The 21,365-nt window shown below is 42.0% G+C and overlaps 2 protein-coding genes across 2 annotated transcripts; one reads left to right on the top strand and one right to left on the bottom strand.

Moving 5' to 3' along the window:
* Positions 1 to 13,116, bottom strand: cnot10 (CCR4-NOT transcription complex, subunit 10). The gene is made up of 19 exons (XM_079561393.1): positions 12,937 to 13,116; positions 11,930 to 12,021; positions 11,548 to 11,709; positions 9,208 to 9,358; positions 8,767 to 8,900; positions 8,583 to 8,666; positions 8,425 to 8,508; positions 7,712 to 7,829; positions 6,686 to 6,835; positions 5,907 to 6,109; positions 5,002 to 5,123; positions 4,701 to 4,880; positions 4,493 to 4,573; positions 3,278 to 3,391; positions 3,054 to 3,184; positions 2,309 to 2,341; positions 1,645 to 1,772; positions 1,441 to 1,516; positions 1 to 287 (listed from the first exon to the last, which is right to left on the bottom strand). The coding sequence occupies exons 1-19, from the start codon at positions 12,950 to 12,952 to the stop codon at positions 151 to 153; spliced, it is 2,196 nt and encodes a 731-aa protein (XP_079417519.1). The 5' UTR covers positions 12,953 to 13,116; the 3' UTR covers positions 1 to 150.
* Positions 13,117 to 15,157: 2,041 nt separating this feature from the next.
* On the top strand, positions 15,158 to 18,612 carry LOC306966564 (calcium homeostasis modulator protein 6-like). Its single transcript, XM_079561364.1, has 4 exons — positions 15,158 to 15,755; positions 16,507 to 16,793; positions 17,152 to 17,325; positions 18,517 to 18,612. The coding sequence occupies exons 1-3, from the start codon at positions 15,207 to 15,209 to the stop codon at positions 17,309 to 17,311; spliced, it is 996 nt and encodes a 331-aa protein (XP_079417490.1). The 5' UTR covers positions 15,158 to 15,206; the 3' UTR covers positions 17,312 to 17,325; positions 18,517 to 18,612.
* Positions 18,613 to 21,365: the final 2,753 nt, after the last annotated feature.

Genomic DNA, 21,365 nt, shown 5'->3' with positions numbered 1-21,365 from the left:
TAAAATCAGCCGAGACTGAGAGTTAATAAAATTTATTTCATGGTCAGTTCTCAGACACAGCTCTGAGGGGTTTCAGAGCTGTGAAAGAGCGGGGACAGTCCGAGGAGAGTCCAGACGGGGTTTAAAGTCCTAGTTTTAAGCCTGGGCTCGTCATTTCCTCTGAGCGAAGGGGGAAGCCAGTGTCACGTTTTGGGCCGACTTCTTGCACGAGTCCGGAGACACTCGGAGCAGAGACGACGGCAGCAGCTGATTCCGTTTGATGATCTGAAGAGCCAGCTGAGTGTTCCCTGTGGACAGTGACAATACCAGACTTTACTTTAAATACAGGAGGCATTATGCGCTTCCCACCAGGTTAGAAAGTTGAACAGTCGTCAAAAACATTCATGTGCGGTAGAGGTCAGGCTGCAGTAGTTACAGCATTTTAGCCGCCAAATAGTCCAACTGTTTTATTTCAGGGTTTTTTTTGGTTTTGTTTTTTCAGAAAATTAAGCCAGATTAAGATTCAAAGAAATGCAGACTGGACTGTGATAGAGAATATTTCAACAAAAAGTAATTTAATCTCTTAATGGCAAAAACGGTGACAAAAAAGCGGCAAAAGAGTGACAAAAACTTGCCGGAAAAACAGCAACAACACAATAAAAATGTGACAAAAACACACGACTAAAGAGTGACGAAAAAGCAACATAAAAGCCACAAAAGAACGACAAAAATGTGACCAAATCACAACAAAAATGTGTCAAAAATATGATTAAAAAAACTATGAAAACACAACGAAAAATCAATGTAGTTTCAACAAAAAAAGCAAAAAAAAATAAAAGACCCAATGCTTCAAAAATGCAATTAAAGACATGCAAAAGTTAGGACCAGTTTTGCAGGGCTCAGATTATTTCAAATGAGGCTGGCCCAGTTTTCCAGTCGAGAAGCTTTTAGATTTGGGTAAAGCCAAACTGGGGTAAGAGGTTAAATTGTTAGCGCCTCCTGTGGTGAAACAGAAGCTCTCGTCCATTGAAATGAATGGGCAGAGATTGACTGAGAACTTCCATTTTATTTGTCATATATGAATTATAAATGTCTTTTCCTTTTTTATGTTTATGAAGCCTACAATGTAGTTTTCTAGATTGTAAGAGCAAAATATTCATGATTCAGCAATAGCAGCTAATCTACTGCTGCTGTTGCTGACATTAATGTGTGTTTAGACCCAGAAATATCATGAATTAGGTCTAATCCTAAGCATGTTTAATATTTACTGATTAAAGAAGTCACAAATGTCATGATACACGGCCACCGGGTGGAGCTGTTTTTCAAAAATGAGCCTTGGCAGAGAGAAGCAATCCTAGCTTATACATTATTCTGTACAATAACTTGTGATCGGCTTCTGACAGTGAATTGATTTGTTTGTGGGGGTTAAGAGGTGAAAATGGAAAGGTAAAAGTCTCGGACCGTTCTGCAGCTCCAGGTACACTCCCAGCAGAATGGCCTCCGGAGGAATCTCTTTAGTGTTCACCATCGACGCCGCCTACAGAACACATCCGCACTTTTAGGAAGAGTAACTATGCAAGAGCAATATCAACGTGTCCACAATGGGAAATACAAGGTCAATCAGCAGTAGAAGCTGAAACGGTAGTAGTAAGAGTGAGTAGTGACCTGCTGCAGACATTTGCGGGCCTTCTCGTACTCGCTCCGGAGGCAGTAGGCGCTGCCCAGATTGAACAGCATCATGGCCCGCGCTGAGGCCACTGAGCTGGGGTAACACAGGGGGGTCTGCTTCCCTGCTGGGGGAAACACAAGCGTCAGACTGGAGGGACTCAACAATATCTGTAACTCAACGTGACTTCTGTCAAAACAAAAATGTATATCTCAATTTTTTTATGCACTTTCTCGAAAACAATGATGAGGCAATATTTTTACAAACCATCAGAAATATGCAAAAATGTGCTGCAAATATCCCTAATCCCCACGTTGTACCTTTTTATATATTTTCCCTAATTTGCCCCCACTTTTTTCCTTATATATCCCAATTTTTCCCATTTATAAAACTTTTTTTTCCTATTCCCCCCAGAAAAAAAACTCATCCCCCCCCCCCCCCCAATTCTTGACATTGGATATAAACTTGATATTGCAAGTCTGCATATCTTCCAAAAAGCTATATCTTGTAGACAATCTATTGCCCACCTGTAGTGCACATGGATGACAACTCCTAAATCTGTATTTTTAAACGGTACTAAACCAAGGAGCTGGGGTACACATATCCAGTTCTGGCATTAAACTACATCAGTATCAAACGAAAGAAATAACATGAACAACTCACAGGATTCGATTGGTTCGTCTCCTTTGTCACAACCTGTAAGAAAAAAGGGTTAACAAATGATTTGTGGGTTGAAACAAATCCCACCAGACGACACATTGACATCATTTGTCATATTTAAAGCAGTACTAAGTAAGTCCTGCCCCTAGAGGCCAAACGCGCCACTGCAGGTGGCGCAGCATGTTCCGTTTATTATTAATTGTCCGTGAGAGTAAATAAATATTACGCTGACAGAAAAGACAAAGGGAGAATTAGCTTTGCCCGTTAGCCTGCTAGCTTTTTCTTCGTGATTCCATTAGTGTGTATTGGTGACTCTGACCCGGTGGCAGGGAAGTTGCAAGTGTGGTTTTCTGGCCAGAGACACCAGGGGGAGATGAAAGACCCTCCAATCATCTCCAACCCATTAACACTTGTATTACCCCCCTTTAAAAGCCCCTGCGGAAACCCTGTTATGCACTTTTAGAACAAAGGTTTACTGTCATATTGATGCTTTGGAGGTGACCGTATCGAGTTCCTTCGCTATATTTTCCTGCCTCAATATATCAAACTTCAAATTATAGATCGTGACAGGCCTGGTTAGGATTAGGGGTTACTGTCTTGTCTTACTTGTCAATTATGTACCTGTAAATTTATGTCTTAAGAGTCAACCTGCTAAACCATCTTAACCCCCACCTGAACAGACGACGACCTGCGCGAGCTTACACAAACAAATCCGATCTTAAGTGAATTGTATCGGAGGCTCCCTCACCTTGCTCTTGGTCGCTGGTGCACACGCCCATCGACACGTCGCTCACGTTCTCGGGGTTGAGGTGACCGATGGCGTCTGAGATTCTGTCCATGGAGATGAGAGACTCGGCCGCGTACAGGTGACCCAGGAACCTGGCGAGGAGAGAGGGCGCTTTAAACCAGAACCACTATAAAAAGCAGCATACGGCCTCCCGCTAAAGAGAGAGTGCCCGCCGTGTGACTTACTTGAGCGAGCCGGACACTTTGGGCTGGTGCAGCAGCTTCTCAGCGTGGTTCAGGGCCATGAGGTTATCCCCCAACGCCAGAGCTACGTACGCACTGCAGGCCAGGATCGAACACCTGGGAAGGGGAGAGAGGAGTGAGGGGAGAAACAAGTCAAGTGAGTAATCAGACTCGTGTATTTGTCTGTCATTCACTTCAGACACATCACGCTGCTTTTCTCCTCCTTCCTCAAGCGTCTTCCCTTCTACACCGATCAACTTGAAACAAAAACCTTCAAAAAGTTCAACGTCGCCACACATATGAGCTAAGGTAAACTGTCTGTCTTATAAAGGCGTCCAAGAGTAGAGACAATATTCAAAATGATGTGCTTGATGTCGGTCAAATGAAAGGCAGATTTAGAGACATATAGAGATTTTCTTTTTGGAGATTTCCTTCTAAAACCATTAAGTTTTTCCAGCCTCAGCTCCAAATGAAATGATGATGTGGCGATGTACAAAGTTGTGAATAGGACCCAGTGCCATTCGATACCCGTATGGTATCGGGGGAAAAGTTTAGGTGCTACTGGTATCAGAAAAATGAGAGAGAGAAAATAATATGTCTTTAGAGACCGAGTTTTGAAGCCTGTTGGGTCCAGGAGACAGCAAGTTGTTTCAGGTAGTTGCATCACGTCAAATAAATGATTTAAGCGAAATATTGCTGCTGTTGTCGCAGTGCAAACAAGTTATTCAGCATCAGTAAATAGTGCTCCTGCTCCATAAACATACGGCAACAGGCACTTCCAGGAGGGCGTGGTTCCTCTTTGCCACTTTCGGGAAGGTTTTGATGAGGAAATGATATGGCAGGTGTTAGATAATTTTCTACCTACTGCACAGCCAACCAGGGACACCTCTTGTGCTGCCCATTGTTGGCATTCCTCATTAATGGCACCATCTTGTTTCTACAGGCTGCAGCGAGTCCAACTTAATGCTTTTTAACGCCTCAAAACAATATTTTGAAAGCCACAAAAGATCTGCACGTTTTTTCCCCTAAAAGGTTTGTAACCAATTTTGATACGCACTAGTATGAATAAAAATAAACAGCTTTCGAGTGAATATGTAAAACTGAAAGGAAATACACAAAATGTCAGTAAAACCTTCAGCTAAATGACACAGAGTGAAGACCGGGAGAGGGGTGAAGCGAAAGAGCAACAGAGCACACAGACAGGAAGCCAAGACGTACCTGAGATTCTCCACTTCCTGTTTCCGAAGCGGGGATGAGGGAGCTGCTGATAGAAACTTATCGGCATCCTGCCCCTTACCACTGAAACACAGAGGAGAGTCCTAGGGTTTAGTACTGGGTTAGTCTGGTTAGAAAGTCAATCGAGTCCTGAACTGCCGGCAACAGCGTCACATGGAGGTGTGAGTGAGGTGTAATGCGGCGCTCTGACCTGCAGGCGTCGCTGTTCTCGCTGCCGCTCTCTGTGCTGCCGGACTGACTGGAGTTCTTTGAGCCGTTGTCCGTTTTGCCGTCTTGCTGCTGATGTTCTGGGAGTAAGAGTAACCCGTTTCTGAGGCAGATGGCGGCGAATTCCATACTGGCCACTGGGATCGCCGCCGACTGACCATCACTGCGGAGGAAACGAAATGAAACGGAGGCGCCGTCAGGGAATGTTTCAGCACACGGACATCAAGTTTCATCCTGAAAGAGGAAAACTACGGCGCAGAATTAGGACAGATGGAGGTGCAGACCTGTAGGGGGAGTTCTGGGCCGACTGAGAGGCCAGGACGATCTTCCGGTGGTAGCCCTGCCCCACGATGGACTGCACGATTCCCTTCTTACATGGGAGGCCTTTACTCTCCTGCTCTGAGCCCTGCAAGAGTTCAACGCACACAGGTCAGCATCGTTTTGCTTGCTTATTTGCATACAGTGGGAGCGAAATGTATGTGAACGCTTAGGAATTTCTCGCATTTCTGCCTAAATTGGTCATAAAATCTGGTCTGATCTTCCTCAAAATGATAAGAATTAATAAACAGTGTCTGCTTAAACTAGTGCCCCCCAGACAATTACATGTTATCATATTTCAAATGGTCCTAAACATTCACAGGACGGGAAGGAAAAAGTAAGTCAACCCAGTTTTGTAAAGACGAGCGGTCCAAGATTCACCCTGATCTTTGTGAACGTCTAATCTGAATTCACAAGTTTATCAAGATATTTTGCAGAAAAAACTGAGACATTCACAACAACATGGACTAAGTAAGTGAACCCCTGTATTAAATATCTGTCTGATCCTCCTTTTGTAACAATAACTTCTTTTCTGTAGTTACAGATTAGATGCTCAGAATGAATCTTGGACCAGTCGTCTTTACAAAACTGCTGCAGTTCAGTAAGATTCCTGGGTTCATTTCCTTTTTCCTCCTAGTCCTGTAAATGTTTACATGTTGTGGCCAATAGTGATATGAGAACATGTAATTGTTTGGGTGGCACTAGTTTAACCAGACATGGTTTACTTCTTATGATTTTGATGAAGGTCAAATCACATTTTATGACCAATTTAGGCAGAAGTGTGAGAAAGTAACACGAGGCTGCTGTTCTTATCAAAGCGTTGATAAGAGCGTGAAATGAAATTTGAGTTTAGTTTTTTTTTGCTGCTTACCCCTTTGTTGGCGGAGATGCAGCACTCGGCCAGTCGGAGCCAGAGCCGAGGGTTGGAGTGATAGACCTGAACCGCCTCCATGAGACACTCGAACGCCGCCAGGGGCCTCCCGATGTGCAGCAGCTGAATGCCACAGTTGTACAGCAGCTCGTAACGCTTGTTTGACTGCAGAGCACACATCGGGATCCCCGCAAACTTCTTGGCTGCAAAGACGAGGCAACGGCAAACGTTACAGGTCGACTCTAACTGTGCCAGTCTGTGTACAGGAGGATTAAATAATGTTTGTTTTTTTAACGTCTTAACCCCCACATGAGTCGAGCATATTTTCTCCAGTTCAGCATTATCCAAATCTAAAAGCTACTTTAAAAAAGCGACAAAGACTCCACAAAAAAGGGGCAAAAATGTGACTTAAACGCTATGAAAAACCCACAAAAAACAACAACAAAGAAGTGCTCAAATAGTGATGAAAGTGCAGCAAAAAAGTGACAAAAACACAACAAAAAAAGCAACAAAAAAGTGACAAAAATGAGTTGGAAAAACAATGCGATAAAAAAAAGTGATAACACGGCAACAACGTTAAGAAAAGGAACCGTTTAGATCAGTTTTGTAGGTCTTTCAAAAAGGCAGCTCCAGTGAGCTCCAGTCGAGAAGCTTTTAGATTTGGGTAATGCTGAACTGGAGAAAATGCAGGGGGTGGTAAGAGGTGCCAATCTTGTTAGAAAATGTGTAACTACATATATTTAGAAACACGTAGATTGGAGTTGGCGTGTGGGACTTGCCTGGCCCGCTGCCCCCGTCGCCCATCTGTGCACACGTGTGGTCGTTCTCTTGCAGCGCCTTCTTGAAGTAGAAAATCCCCAGGTTATGTTTGCCCATTGCAAAGTGAATGCAGCCCAAATTGTTCCAGAACATGCATCGGACACATTCACCTGGACGAGACAAGAGGCCACAGAGCAGGTTTAAAACACAGAGGAGCAGCAGCAGCAGCACAAACACAAGCATAAGTCTCAGGAGAAGAGGCTGTGTCCGCCCCCTGGTGTCTGCACTGGGGAGTTTGTTTTACCATAGAAAAAGTGCATACAACTTTTCAGAATCTTTTCGAAAGTGCTTGAACGTCACTTCAGGGCAAAAGGGAGTCAGGCAATCAAAGAATGGCAACCAGCAGTGTCATTAGCGGTTCTGCGTTTATATTTAAACAGGATTATGAATCATAGACCTCACCCACTGTTCAAAGCTCTCGAAGGACTTTCTTTTTTCATAATGTACATTTTGTTTAGGTCTGAGTACATTATAAATTCAAGAGACCAAATGCCAACACATTTGTTAAAGGGACTATAAAGAGTTTAATTTTTTTTTAATTAAGTATTTTCCTCCCCCTACATGGTCCAGCAATGTCCTAATGTGTAGAATGAGCTCAGACCTTTTCACCACAACTGCCACTAAAATCCTGCACTGTCAAAAAGTTGTTACTTTGGGTCCGAATTGCCGTAATAAAGCTTAATATAGAAGGTGCAGTTACATGTAAGACCTGAGGTGGCAGTAGTGAGTATAAAATGGCCAACTTGCATCTAGCCCCTGTAAGTGTAGACTAACTTTATGTCCTCTGCATTTGACCCAGGCCAGAAACGTAATCAGGAGCACCTAGCTGGAAGATTATCTACTTTTAGATTCCGCATTACTGGAGTAGGTTTAACACTACTCTTCATCGAGTTTCTTAATGGTATTAATTTGAACCTGATGTGGTTAAGGCTGTGAAATCCGCCTTGGACACAGCCTCTTCAGACTGTAGCAGACACAATAGTAACCTGTCTTCAGGGGTCCCGGGTGTTCTGCGATGTTGGAGCTGTTGAGGAGTTTCACTGCTTTCCTGTAGTTTCCACGTAAATACTCAAAATTACTTTTGAGAAAGAGCGACGGCGCAGACTGAGGAGGCAAAACAAGAAAGACAAATTTAAGATTTATGTTAAAGCAGTACTAAGTAACTCTTCTCCCTAAAGGCCATAAGCGCAACTGCAGGTGTAGTAGCAAGTTACGATTTTTTAATTTATTAATTGTCTTGGAGAGTAGACAGGAAAGGCGAAGGGAGAGAGGGTTACTGTGCATCCAATTATACAATAGAAATATTTTTTTTCACTCAAACTTGGCTGTAAATACTGTTTAAAGTGACGTTAGCCCGCAGTTAGCTTTGCCCGTTAGCATGTTAGCTTCTTCTTCGTGATTACATTAGTGTGTATTGCTTTCTCCGCACCGGGGGCAGTCAAGTTGCAAACATCGTTTTCTGGCCAGAGACACCAGGGGGAGATGAAAGACCCTCCAATCATCCCATAAACACTTGTATTACCCCCACAGGGACTATGGAAAGGATTTATTAAGGTAAATAAGTTACTTAGTACTGCTTTAAACTGCACAGATGTCTAACCAGTTGAAGAATAAGTTGCGGTGGAGAGTTTTACAGTATTAAGATTTTTCCTAGAGTTCAGTCCTAGTCAATATGAAGAGCCAGTATAAGGCGCCTTACATTTCCTGCTGTGTTCATGACAGACTTGATTTCCCGTTTGCAGGCTTTGGACGACTTCATCTGGATATATGCTCGGACTTTGTACTGAAACAGAGAGAAACACAGTTGGGTAAGGAGCTGGTAAAGCCAACCAAACACACGAGGAAACGGACATTTACCTGGTGCATCTTAGACTTGGCCGCCTCCATCATCGCTGCAAACTCTGCCTTCTGACTGGCCGCTTCTTTATTGGAATGATTGTTCTGGGTAGAAAAAATAAAATAGTCAGATGTTTATAGGAGTAGTAAAATATCTTTGTAATTGTGGTAGAGGTTGCTTTTGTTTTATAGTTCTGCTCCTCACCTCTTTGCCGTTCTTGCCCCCTCCCTGGACGCTGAGTTTGTCGAGCACCGTGAGCAGGTGAAGGGCCTTCTCGGGCTGAAACGTGAGCAGGTACAGGTCCACCAGGAGGAAGCACACGGCCTGAGCGAACCTCTCTGCAAACAATACATTCAATGACTTATAATGCCTTTTACCCCAGTGAAAGGAACATTGTCAAGGGTAGTGGTTCACAAACTTTACACACAAAATACTCATCGTCCCACAAGATATTTCGCTTTAAAGTTACCACCAGGACTCGCCCAAGACTAAACCTGAATCATAGTTCTAAAACTGGAACCTAAATAGTCCTAAACATGGATAAACAAGAATATGTTCGAAAGAAAAATGCGGCTAAATCGAGTAAATAAATATCAAAGTAGACGATGACGACATATAAACCTGAACAGTCTCACTGGGACTTACCGAACGGCTCGAGGAACTGGTAGATCCTCTCCCCGATAGCGATGGCATCGGAGTACTGCCGCAGGTGGTACAGCACGATGGCCTGGTTATAATACAGCATCGAGTTCTCCACATCGTCCAGACCGTCCACGTCCTCCGCCGACGTGTGGATCTGAACAGAGAGAGGGGAGAAAATGATACTCAAAAATGGGGACAGGAACCAAATTGAGCAGCACAGCAGCTTATGCAAAAAAAAAAAAAAAAAGTGATACTTGAATAACTGTGATAACTAGAGCAAAACTTACCAAGACATGTTCACTGAAGTTCAAACAATAATGATAATCAATAGGTTTCTCCATCAAACAGTATAAAAAAAGACCATATACTACTTAAAAGAAAGAACATATACTTAATCAGGATTGAAGCAAGGCCAAATTGGAACCAAATCAAACTATTACACGTCTTATAGTTCCTGTGAGTTTTGTTTTTGGGCTGTAGGCAACAAAATGTGTAAATCTCAGCCATATAAAGGCATCTGGCTACATTTTGTGGATATTGTGTCACCTAATATTGCAATAACAACAATTTGGCAATATGTTGTGCCGCCAAAACTGGTTTGAGATAAATATAAGTGAATGTCAAAGTGTTTCTGTACCCAAGCTTTGTGAAATCATCATCTAATGGTTTTCGACTGGTGGGTCACAGAACTTAACCAGGGTACATTTCTTTCAATATTCATGTTCATCTTCTATACAACCATTTGAATCTGAAAAAAATGACTGTTGTTTTGTCATATATTCAGCTTTATAGGCTTAAGTTTTTGCGCATTTTTGTTCAAGACATGGATAAGAAGTAGACTTATACCGTTGCCCAACTCTACCCTAAACTACAATGATGACATTTTGAATGAACTCTCAACTTTTCACACTGATTAGCTTTCACTAAAGGAGTGAAAGCATGGTTCATGAGTAACCAGAGATGTGAGCATTAATTAGATTCACTGTATAGCTTCAAATGTAATGTGAAGACTAATAACTTCTCAAAAGTTCTTGTTAGCAGGACAGGATGTTTTGATTTTGTAAGGTTTGAGAGCATTGCCTTGTTGTGTGACTGTATATGTGATGATACGACATGTGATAATTGTAGTCTGATTTGAGAGCATGAAAAGGAATGATGTGTCATAGCCTGTGTTATGGATGTGATGTGATGCCATGTGATGTGATGTGAGATGATGTGATGGTGATGACTGAATGATTATTTGCACTGTATATTGCACATTGTAATTCTGCTTTTGTCCCCGAGGACTACAGATGGAAATTAGCAAGTTGAAACAGTCAGGTACAAGCATCTTTGCTCACAAGTATAATGTAACTGTACATCAGAGGTTACATTAACCGAAAATTCTCCATCATTTGCGGAACATTTTTTACTTTGACGGAAAATTTAAAAGGCCGTCCGTCATTTTGAAGGATTGAAAATCAAGCCGTAACGAAAATAAAGACGCAGCTCTGCTGTTTTTCAGAGCGTGCGGGGCTCTCTCTCTCTCTCTAAAGTTTCACACCACGTCTTGTCTTGGATGAACTCTTACAAGTTGTATCACTGCCTTGCTAGCTAACTTTCCTAACAACAACACGGGGAAGAAAACCACGATGCAAACGCGGTTAAAGGCTAATAATATCCTTCCCATCTGGAGCGCTCTTCTCACGTAAGTCTCAGGACGAGCTCATCTATGCCCCCCCCCCCTCGCTCTCTTTCCAAATAAGCTCCACTTTACATTTGTATTAGCGTAATCTGAGCCTTGATATTGATGAGCAGGTGACGCTCTGAAAATCGTCCTCCTCTGAGACTTTAACGCACGAGTTTATACACATTTCTGCTGCAAAATGTACCATGACTGTTCAGATCAGGTTTAGTTTAGCTCCATTTATCCTGCAATCTCACATTTTTACTACTAACTTACATTTTTCAACCCTGTCCTTCAAAACGAAGGAGAGAAATTATCCCGAGCGAAACCACTTCTGTACATTGTCCTGATAAATAAATCAACCGAACAAAACACACTTGAATCTGTTGTGATACCGTTGCTTTGCTGTGACATCACTAAAAGAAAGTGTTGACTTCATACAAGCTAGTTTGTCATCTCTCAGGACTGACCACACAAATCATTTTATAGGACGCATTTAGCAACTGAATCATTCTAAACTCTCCTTTGTTTTGTTTGTCCTTTTCAACTTCTGCATCTGAACATACTACAGTATACAGCAAAGTATATAAAAAGTATGACTGTATGTTGCATGTTGATTATGATATGATTCGTACGATCTGTATTATAGAAATAAAAATGTTGAGAGAATAATGTACCTGGTTCTTGAGCATCAGCAGAGTCTGTTTGAACGCTCCTGTCGTGGTCTGTCCGTTTTTATAAAACTCCACCACCGCGCGGTTCATGGGGATCTTGTAGTCCTCTTTGCTCATCTCCCGCAGCGTGTCCAGCTGTTTCAGAGAGTGCTCGTATTTCCCAGCCTGCCGCAAACACACCAGATCAGGGCGATAGGTACATGCAAATCAAACGTTTCACAAAGAGTATTTGTTTTGATTTGTGCTTGAAAAGGTCTCCAGAACGTGTTGCACATGAATCACTGTTGGTTCTAATTTTACGATAAGATACGGGTCAAGAGTCTAGATTAAGTTGACATTGGCATCATCACACTGTTTAAACAGGGCCATAAACAAATCCACTCACCGTAAAAGCCTCGTAGGCGCTGGCTGCCATTTCCTTCTCTTGGTCCGTCATTCCTGGAGACGAGGAGCTGTCGTGTTTACTCTCATTTGGTTCTGATTGGGAACAAAATATGATCAAATGGCGTTAAACTAATATGAATAAATTAGTAAGGTGTTTCAAGGTATGTTGAAAGACTACTTTAATATGTATTAAGTATTCTTTTAGCAGTAGTGTTAGTTAGAGAAGAAGTCGTAATGTTAGGAGAGGACACAGGCGAAGTGGATTTTTGAATTTATTTTGTGTTTTAATTCCTTTGATTAATTTAATACTGGGATTTAAAGGCCCCCTAAACAGTAAGGCTTAGATATATGCCAATCCCTCCGAAAACCATTGAATACAGTAATTTCATTTTAGAAAACAGCATGCAGTGCCTTGTTTAGTGATCACAGCATAAAACAAACACACTACAATTACAACGTATACGTGTTTTTGCTAATTCAATCTTTAAAATCTACATGGACCGAAGGAAGAGGCAAAAACGTGCATAAAAAATGTCGTCTTGTGCGGCACCGATTCCAAAGATGAACGTTAGAAAACAGTAGATAGCCTGACGTTGACATTTCCGACCCAAAAAAGTAATAGGCTAAACAGTAAAACGACATTACAAATAAAGCAATGTATATTCATTACGTTTCCCTATCCGCCAGACAATTGGTAGAATCCGTTTGCGCGTCATTCAAGGTTAAAATTATTAAGACGTCAGTCATAAACGCCTCTAACTTTATGAATGAAACTTGGTTGGTTAACGAGTCCACGCGCACCAATGCTAACATAGATAACTAGCGTTTACAGGCTAAGCCATGGATACAAAATTTAACGAATTAATTTAAATGTATTGTTTTTGGATTTGGAAGATAGTACTGACTTTACAAAAATAATACGTTTAATTGTGCATGCATGAAAATGCCTAGTAGCTCTGGTTGACCCTTTGGAAAAGGCTAGCGTTAGCATACTTAGCACCACCTTACCTGTGTTTTCTGCCATTTAGAAAAGGTTGTATACGTAAAACAAACTATTAAACGTGGCCGGTAATAATACAGTTACAATCCGTTATCCGGTAGTGTTAGGAGTTAAAACCAAGTGCAGATATTTGAAGAATAGCATCTAAAACCAGAAGATGGCTAATTTCACTGTATCCGCTGTGTGACTTTTTCGTCTGTGAGGAAATGTCTGACAACGCACTTATGCTGCGTCACAGCGCCAAACAATGCAGCGGCCGCAGGGGGCATTGCATCAATAGAGGAGGCCACCGCGAATTTATCAAGATTTACACCTATAAACAGGTTTTGGTTTATTTTCTTGCCGCGCCGAGATTGTTTGAGTGGATGTATATATTTCTGTTTGTATTTAATATGACTATCGTTTCTCTAGTGAAACACAGGCTTAAGATCTGTAAAAGACAAAATACAATTCTTTACATGAAGCAAAAGGCATATAGGCATAAATATTAATTTAGAAAGTCCAATGTGGATAAGAATGGGTAAGCAAATAATTTGAATTTCAGTAGTTTCCTTCTAGAATAGTGTGTGTGCGTGCCTATTATAATTTCCCCCCTCTGACTATTATGTCAATTGCATTTATTCTGTATTGACAATTTTCTGTCTAGGGTTCTTTAGGTCTCATTGACTGAGCAAACGGGACCAGCTTTTTCTAAACTGCAAAACCAATTTGCAAAAAGGTGCGTAAATTTGTATTGTTCTCTTGCCGGGGTTAGTTTTTTGGAAGGCTACTTTTGCCTTTTTTTTTGTTGATAGATATTAGTTTCATTGGCCAGCAGTACTGTTATTCCCCGAGAAACTAAAGCAAGCTTGTCAAACATAAAAGGACTCTCAGCTACACAGCTTAGTGCCTTTATAAATCACTAGGAACACACTACTTTTGCACTCAATTACTTGCTCTACAGGATTACATTTCGATACTTTTTGTTAAACATTTGTCATAGGAAAATCACATAAAACAAAAGTCCTGTATTGAAGTTTTTCAAAACGTTGACTACCCAATTCCCAAATATTTCAAAAACAACGGGTCATGCAAATCTACAAAGTCGTTGTAAAAAAAAATTGTGACAAAAGTATGACCTCAAAGGTCCTGTACCTGATAGAGAAGTAGAAGAATGGACTAGAGAAGTAAAAATAGCTTTGTTCTCATTCAGTTTATTGAAAATGGTTTGTGTCATTTGAAAGTGTTTTTATGTATGAGCTTACAAACGTTTTGTTAGCATTACTGTGACAGTGACCCTGAAAAATGACCCTGAAAGTTGTGAAACGAGCTTATAAATTCATCCCTGTGAAGAACTGGGCTGTTGGAAGTTTCAACCTGGATAGACTTAAACAGAGACAAAAGCAGCAATTCAAAATGTGTATTGACAAATATATTTTTGGCGATAAGGGCACGGCAGTAGACATTGATATATGGATTATAGTGCATGGATGGGTATGTTAGCATTAGGGATGTTCCCCGGAGCCTAGACATTGGTGGTGGTATGGGAGACCATGCAGTGAAGGATGTCGCAGGGAAAAGCCGTGAATAGAAGAGGCAGTGAAGGGGTGGAGGTGGGTCGCAGCACAGCTGGGAAGCAGATGAGCCATGAATGCTGGGACATAGGGCGATGATTGGCTCCAACGATGGTGAGGCTCTGCGCTGAGGCTGAGGTGGAGATGTGACGCGATCATTGGCTGGAGGTTATGACTGCAATCATTGGCGATCATCAGACACTGAAATTAGTCTTCCAGATTGAATTTACGCCAAGGCTTCATGGAGTCTGGACACAACAGTTTAAACATTGTTGCACGCCCACATGCATGCACACAAATTAGGATCCAAAACAGAAATTTAGCTTCTACTTGAGCAACAGAAATTTACGGTTGCATTAATTGCACATTTGTTGTTGTTAGCTGTGGTCTCAACCCATTCCTGACTTTAACATCTTTGCAGCATCCCATTTCTTCAGAGGGACGAGTTTATAGCCACGTTTTACAATTTGTATTGTCAGGGTAACTTCACAAAAATACTGGACACTGGCCTGGAATTTCATGAAGTTGCTACAAATGCTTTATATATAGTAATCTTTGCCAGTAGAGCTAAAGCTTAAAAATGTAGTTCCCCTGTGACATCTCATAGTGAAACCAAAATCTTGTGGTTTTAGAGAAGTGTTCCGGAGGAGTGGTCACAAGCTGAGGTTCTCTGTTTAAAAGGCAGAAGTCTCTCTTTGCACTGTTTGTCTCCTCTGCGCAGCAACATGGACAAGTTCAAAACCGTTATAAACATCGCCAACAAGCAGACCAACCTGGGCTTTGGGCTGGTGGCTCTGCTCACCGCTGGAGGGGAGCAGATCTTCTCAAATGTGGTTTTCAAATGCCCCTGCAACCAGCTCAACTTCATCTACGGCCTAGTGTTCCTGCTGGTGCCCGCGCTGGCTCTGCTCACCCTGGGTCTCATTCTGTCCAAGAAAACGTGGAAGCTGGTGACGGGACTGTGCTCGCGCCAGGAGAAGGTCTGTGGGAGCTGCGGCCAGGCGAGATCTCTGGCCACGGTGCTGTTTCAGATTTCCACCATGGCCCTCATGGCCCCCGTGACCTGGATAGCTGTGGCTTTGCTGAATGGGGTGTTCACTGAGTGCGCCATGACGGGGACCAATACGACTTTGTTCAATAATCACCTCTGTAAGGGTCGTAAGAAAGAGGCGGACTGCATTAAGGAGCTGCACACGTTCCCCTGTGGGAAAAACGGAGCCGTGCCTACAGACGTGAGGGAAGAGGTGCTGCTGACGCTCCGAGCAGAATCCCAGGTTTGTCCAGTGAAGCTTCTGCACCGTCTGACATGGATCGCTGCATTCGCTTCATTTTATTTAGAGATAATGCTTTGTTAGTGCATTTAAGTTGGGTGTTTGTCTAGTTTAGACATCGTTTATAACCAGATTCAACATAATTTGGTACAATTTAGGTTTATTTTAGACCCTGTTTAGTCCTCAGTGGCCACCGGCCACACACCACATGTGCCCATTACCACGGATTGGGCGGAATGGCCACTGTGCATCTCCTGTATAGTATCCTCCTGTATCTTAGGACAAATTATTGAATGGGATCGCAGTACTTTTTGCTGCAATGCCAAATATCAATCCTTTATCCAGGATCACAATACTTTGTATTGCTTTTACTTTGTTTGGAGGCATTTTTATTATACACTCCTTTATTTTCCAGTGACAGCACTTTGTTACATTTTGTGTTAATGCACTTTTCAATCTTAACACTTTAATAAACGTTTACACATTTAAAAGTAAATGTTACTTATCATATAATTACTTACTCTATCGCAATATGTATCAGATCGGGCCCTGAGTATTGGATCATGACAAAAGTGTATCGTCCCAGCCCCAATATTTCTATGTGTACCTGTAAAGAGTTTGAAAACCACTGCTCTGTTCTGTCTTCCTCTACATGCGCCATTTTGTGAATGAGACAATGAAGTTATTCCAGTCTGGCAAAGTCAATCTGAACCTCTCCTCTGCTCCATCTCTCTCTGTTCATTTGTTCCTCCAGGTTTTGGGTTGGCTGCTGATCGCCAGCCTCATCCTGACCCACCTGGTGCTGACGTGTGTGGGGCGGTGCTGGTCTCCGGTCAGTTACCTCCAGCTGAAGTTCTGGCGGCTCTACGCCCAGGAGGAGAGCTCTGCCCTGGAGTCGCAAACCGCCGAACACGCCCGGGAACTCGCCAAACGCAACATCAAAAGCTTCTTCAGCAAGACCCACCCGGAGGACATCCAGACGCCCTCAAAGCAGGACTGGGAGAAAGTGTCGTCCCTCTACAAGTACCGCAGCAAAAAAGAGTGGGTCACAATGAGTTACATCATCTCAGTTACAGTCACTTTCTGTTTTTTGCATTTGCGTTTTTGAGACTGGTTAGATTATAGTTTCAACCACTCCTTCCACTCCTTCTATTTTTCTTCCTCTGATTATTGAAACAGCAAAGGGGAGCAAGAGGAAATGGTGGGAGGAGCATAGAGTGAGTTTGCTTCAATAACCAGGAAGTGAAACAACAGGATATTTTGTTTCAGGTGTTTAAGATCAATTTTGCATTTTCTAACCAAACAAAGTGCAAGATTGTGATAACGATGTGTTTCAGTTTCAGAGCATAATACTGACATGTATTGGGCCTTTTGTGTTAATGACTCTTGTTTCCTTCAGGATGCAGCACTACAGCAACCTGCACCACTTCGTAGAGACGGGGATGGAGATGGAGACTCAGGACGGTCTGTTGAGGAACTTGTCGGTCAAATCCACAGGATCCCACCACCCCGTCCCCGCTGCTCTGGACTTTGTAGACGGCGGACCGGACTCAATTTAAACAGGACATTATTTGTAAGGATTTCCCTCACCTTTTTCTTCAATCAAATGTTAGTTTCTTTGATAAGAAGAAGAAATAAAAGGCCACAAACTGTTTCAAAGGAACTAGACCTGATTTTGTTTTTAATAATAAATTCAGACTCTGGAATCGCCTATAGGCTAAACATTTTCGAAGCAGTCAGAGGAGAAAAATCTAAACATTCTCGCATTTCTACAAAACTTTAACAATTTCTGAATAATTGATCTATTTTTCTACTAGATAAAGATACAGAGACATGGAGAGGAGTAAAGTGTTTCAACAGCCCATAAATACTTAAAAAAAAACAGACAATGCTACACATGATCCTATTGTTAGCTTCATGCTACATGTGCTAATGCTAGTGTAAGGCGAGGCACGGCAGGTGAAAGTATTGATTTTTCACACAGTGGTCAATGTGGGGAGTTTTAGCTATAGTTTTCTCCCTTAACCCAGAGTTTTCAGAGAGGAAAAAAGACTAAACTTACCCGTACGATGCTTATTTTTATGAGGTTTTGTCCGCTAGCAAGGCGGAGATATCCCAGAAGTAGCTACAACATCGGAAATAGCTACATCACAAATATTGACATATATTTTATATCGACGTGTCGTGTGAAAGAGAAACATGTCGCGCACATGGTACAAAACTTTAGGGCTGGTTTTCTCAATGAGGTTTTTATTCCACTCATGCAACAAAATATCCACTTTAATATCCAAAAATATCCAAGCATTTTTTTTTATCTAATTCTCCAGCCTAACCCAAAAAAAAAATAGCTTATTCAAAAACTATGTATCTAAAATCCAACCAAATTTTTTTTGTCACTAATAAACATAATAAAACCATACATTTAAATCTGGGTCTATCCATTATTTAGATTTCGTCGCTGCAATTTTAGGCAGTGTTGGCCATTTTTGTGCACAAAGTGACTTATTTTTATATGAAAACATAAAATGTATGTAGCCTATTTGTTTTGTCCAGCATTCATTTGTTGTAAACCCAAAGATTTGAATGAAAAACATCTAATTCTAAAACAATTAAAGTCACAAAATGTTTTATATTATGCTACAAAGTTAGCTTTACAGATGCAAGACATACATTCATCCTTCTGTCCGCGTTGTTTGTTTGGTCAGTACATAAACTTCAGTATATATGAATTAATATTGCAATGTTTTGTTTTTCTCGTTGTTAGTGCTTTGAAGGTGACACCTCTGAGGGTTCTGACATCGAATATGAGCCACCGACATCACAGGCAAGATGGGCAGGTGTGGGAGAGAACCTCTCTGAGAGCTGATTTTTCGAATGAATGACAACATAGCACGAGTTCTGGATCTCCAGTAACAGAGGATTGACAATGACCGGGTTTGTGAAAGATTCGCGACCGTTACCCAGACCCACATGGCAATTATATTGGATTTATTCCTTTTAAACTGTAGATTTTTTTTTTTATAATCTCTGCATTATTTTTGCAAGTGTGCAATAAAAACATTATTTACATATTTGTCTCGTTACTTTATAAGTTCACTCATCACAAGGAAGTTTATGATTTACTCATTTCATATCAGAATATTCAAAACAATCTTTCACATTTCACTATTAGTTATCACAATCAGAATGAGATTTGCTTGTGTCACCCTTGTGCACAATGCTGCCCTCCACTGTTGTTGTTTTTGTAATAATAATAATAATAAAAAATAAAAAAACACCCTACAATTTCCATCGAAACTTCCCTCACTCACTCAATATCCTGTCCACATCCCTCCTCCAAAGCAAAATCCAAATCGTCCCCAGATTCAGAATCACCTTCACGCGCTCTGACTCTTGAGCTTCCTCTCTTTTCACAGCATCGGATATCCGAGCACTTCCCTCACCAATTTGCTCCTTGGACATTCAAAAGCTCCCGCCTGATGTTTTCCCGAACAGTGCACGTATTTTGTCTCCACCGCATTTCTCTCGCACTTCTTATATTCACATTCACTCTTCCCACACCTCACACACTTTGGCACTGCCCTACAACCTGCAACCACATGTCCATATTCATAGCACCTCAAGGGGCCTCCAGCAAAAGGTCTTACTCACAACATAGTCAACAAATATTTTCTCAGGCAACTTTCCAACAAATGTCAAGCAAACAGAATTGCTGTCTTCCACAACTTTCTTTAAACCGCAACAATCTCTGGGCTTTACGCACTCAAAAAATCCTTACAATCGGCATTAACAGGCACACCACAGACCACTCCTTCATGAGTAGGTCTCCCATCAAGGAGAAAACACTTGACGCAAAAGTCCTTAAAAAAAAATCAATCTTTAGAGCTTGTTCGCTCTGCTTTTCAGTCATACAGTCAATGATGACCATCCCAGACCTGGTGACTTCATTTGAAATCATGCCAACAAGAAAAGACGCCTCATTATTTGATTGACTAGATTGACTTGACTCATCGTTCTTCTTTCTTTTCTTTTTGTTTGTCATTTCTTTAGACTCTGTCATTCCTGGGTTCGCGCGCTGCGTCCAAAATACATGTCAGTCTCTATGGTTGGGTTCCTCTCTCCTGTCCACTTGTCAGGGGAGTGTTTGAGCCCAAATTGTCTGAATCTACCCAGGACATGCATAAGACGCTCCTCATGCTCCTCTAACGTGCTTGAAAAGAAAACAAGGACCTCTGAGATTTAGGCAGCCCATGCATTTCTCCATAACATGCTAAACGTGCTAGGCGCGTTTGTAACCCCTTGGTGCATAAATTCCCAAAACCCCATCGGTGTTACAAATGCTGTCTTGGGTTTGTTCCTCAACTTCGACCTGATAATACCCGGATTTAAAATCCATGACTGAGAACCACTTCGAGTTACAGCAGAGAAGGCTTCTTCGATGTTTGGTAAGGCGTATCCATCTTTGATTGTTTGGTTGTTCAATTTTCAATAATCTATGAATAGTCTTATTGCTCCATTTTTCTTCTTAACGATCACAATGGGTGATGCAAAAGGGCTTTCTGACCATAGACTGTATATATAAATGGACAGCTTCTCCTCACTCCTCCCCGTTTAATGGCCACGCTCGTGGGGGAAATCATGGCGGATTTACAGACTCCCCTCCCCAGCTCTGACGAAGCCTGTTCCTAAAAGGGCATAAGGGCAGGATCTTCACTGTAGACTCGGCCCTTGCGTGACGTGTAGCTCGCGCAGCTCCAATGCTAACAATCCGACCCTCATTAAGTACGAGATTTCAAAAATTATTTTTATGAAAACCAGCCTGGTCCCCTTAATTGTGACTAACCCAGTATTAGCACAGGAGGAATATCTAACTCTAGTCTAAATAGCTCCAAAAAAATTGGGACAAGGCTTTAAAGTTGTTTTTAACGTGTCTAAAGTCCAATGCTTTTCAATGGGGGACCAGCGGCGGCAATGGCAGCCCCTTGTGTTGTGGCCAAAAAGCAGAGCGGCTAGCGGCCATTGTTTCTGACTCACGGATTATGTTGGCATCACAGCTCTTTTAAGTGTTACCTGTCTGAGGGATGTATGGGCTGCCGTGGCCTCTGCTTGAATGGTGTGGCGTCGCACAGCCGTATGCGATGTTTCGCAGCTGTTGTATACCCACAGTCCAAATCATGTGTGACAAATACATCCGACAGAGAGATCAGCTTACCAGTGATTCTCTTTTTCCACTCCTCAGAAAAGGGCGTGTCACTTAGATCAAATTTCAGTCGGCTGACTGGAGCTGAACTGATCTTATTGCACGTATCGGTTGACCTTCTAGGCAAAGAGTTCTTTGTGTCATTATTTTGGGCAGAGGAGTGACCGAGAGAAGTGCGTACAACTCTGCCAAACTTTACTTGCAGGTACTTCGACAGTATGATCACACATCATTTTTAACCAAGATTGGGATTTTGAAACATGTCTTGGATGGTGCTGTCATAGTTAGAAAATGCCACCAGGTAAGTTGGAATCAAGGGACTCAACGGGGGTGTCCCTGGAGATATGTTTTGGGCATAGTCTGCTCAAACTGCTTTCTCACCAGCTGGTATTGTGACGCACTTTTTGCTTAAC

The sequence above is a fragment of the Gobius niger genome, assembly GCF_951799975.1.
Source record: "Gobius niger genome assembly, chromosome: 8".
NCBI lineage: Eukaryota > Metazoa > Chordata > Actinopteri > Gobiiformes > Gobiidae > Gobius > Gobius niger.
This window is presented reverse-complemented; position numbering and strand designations above follow the sequence as displayed.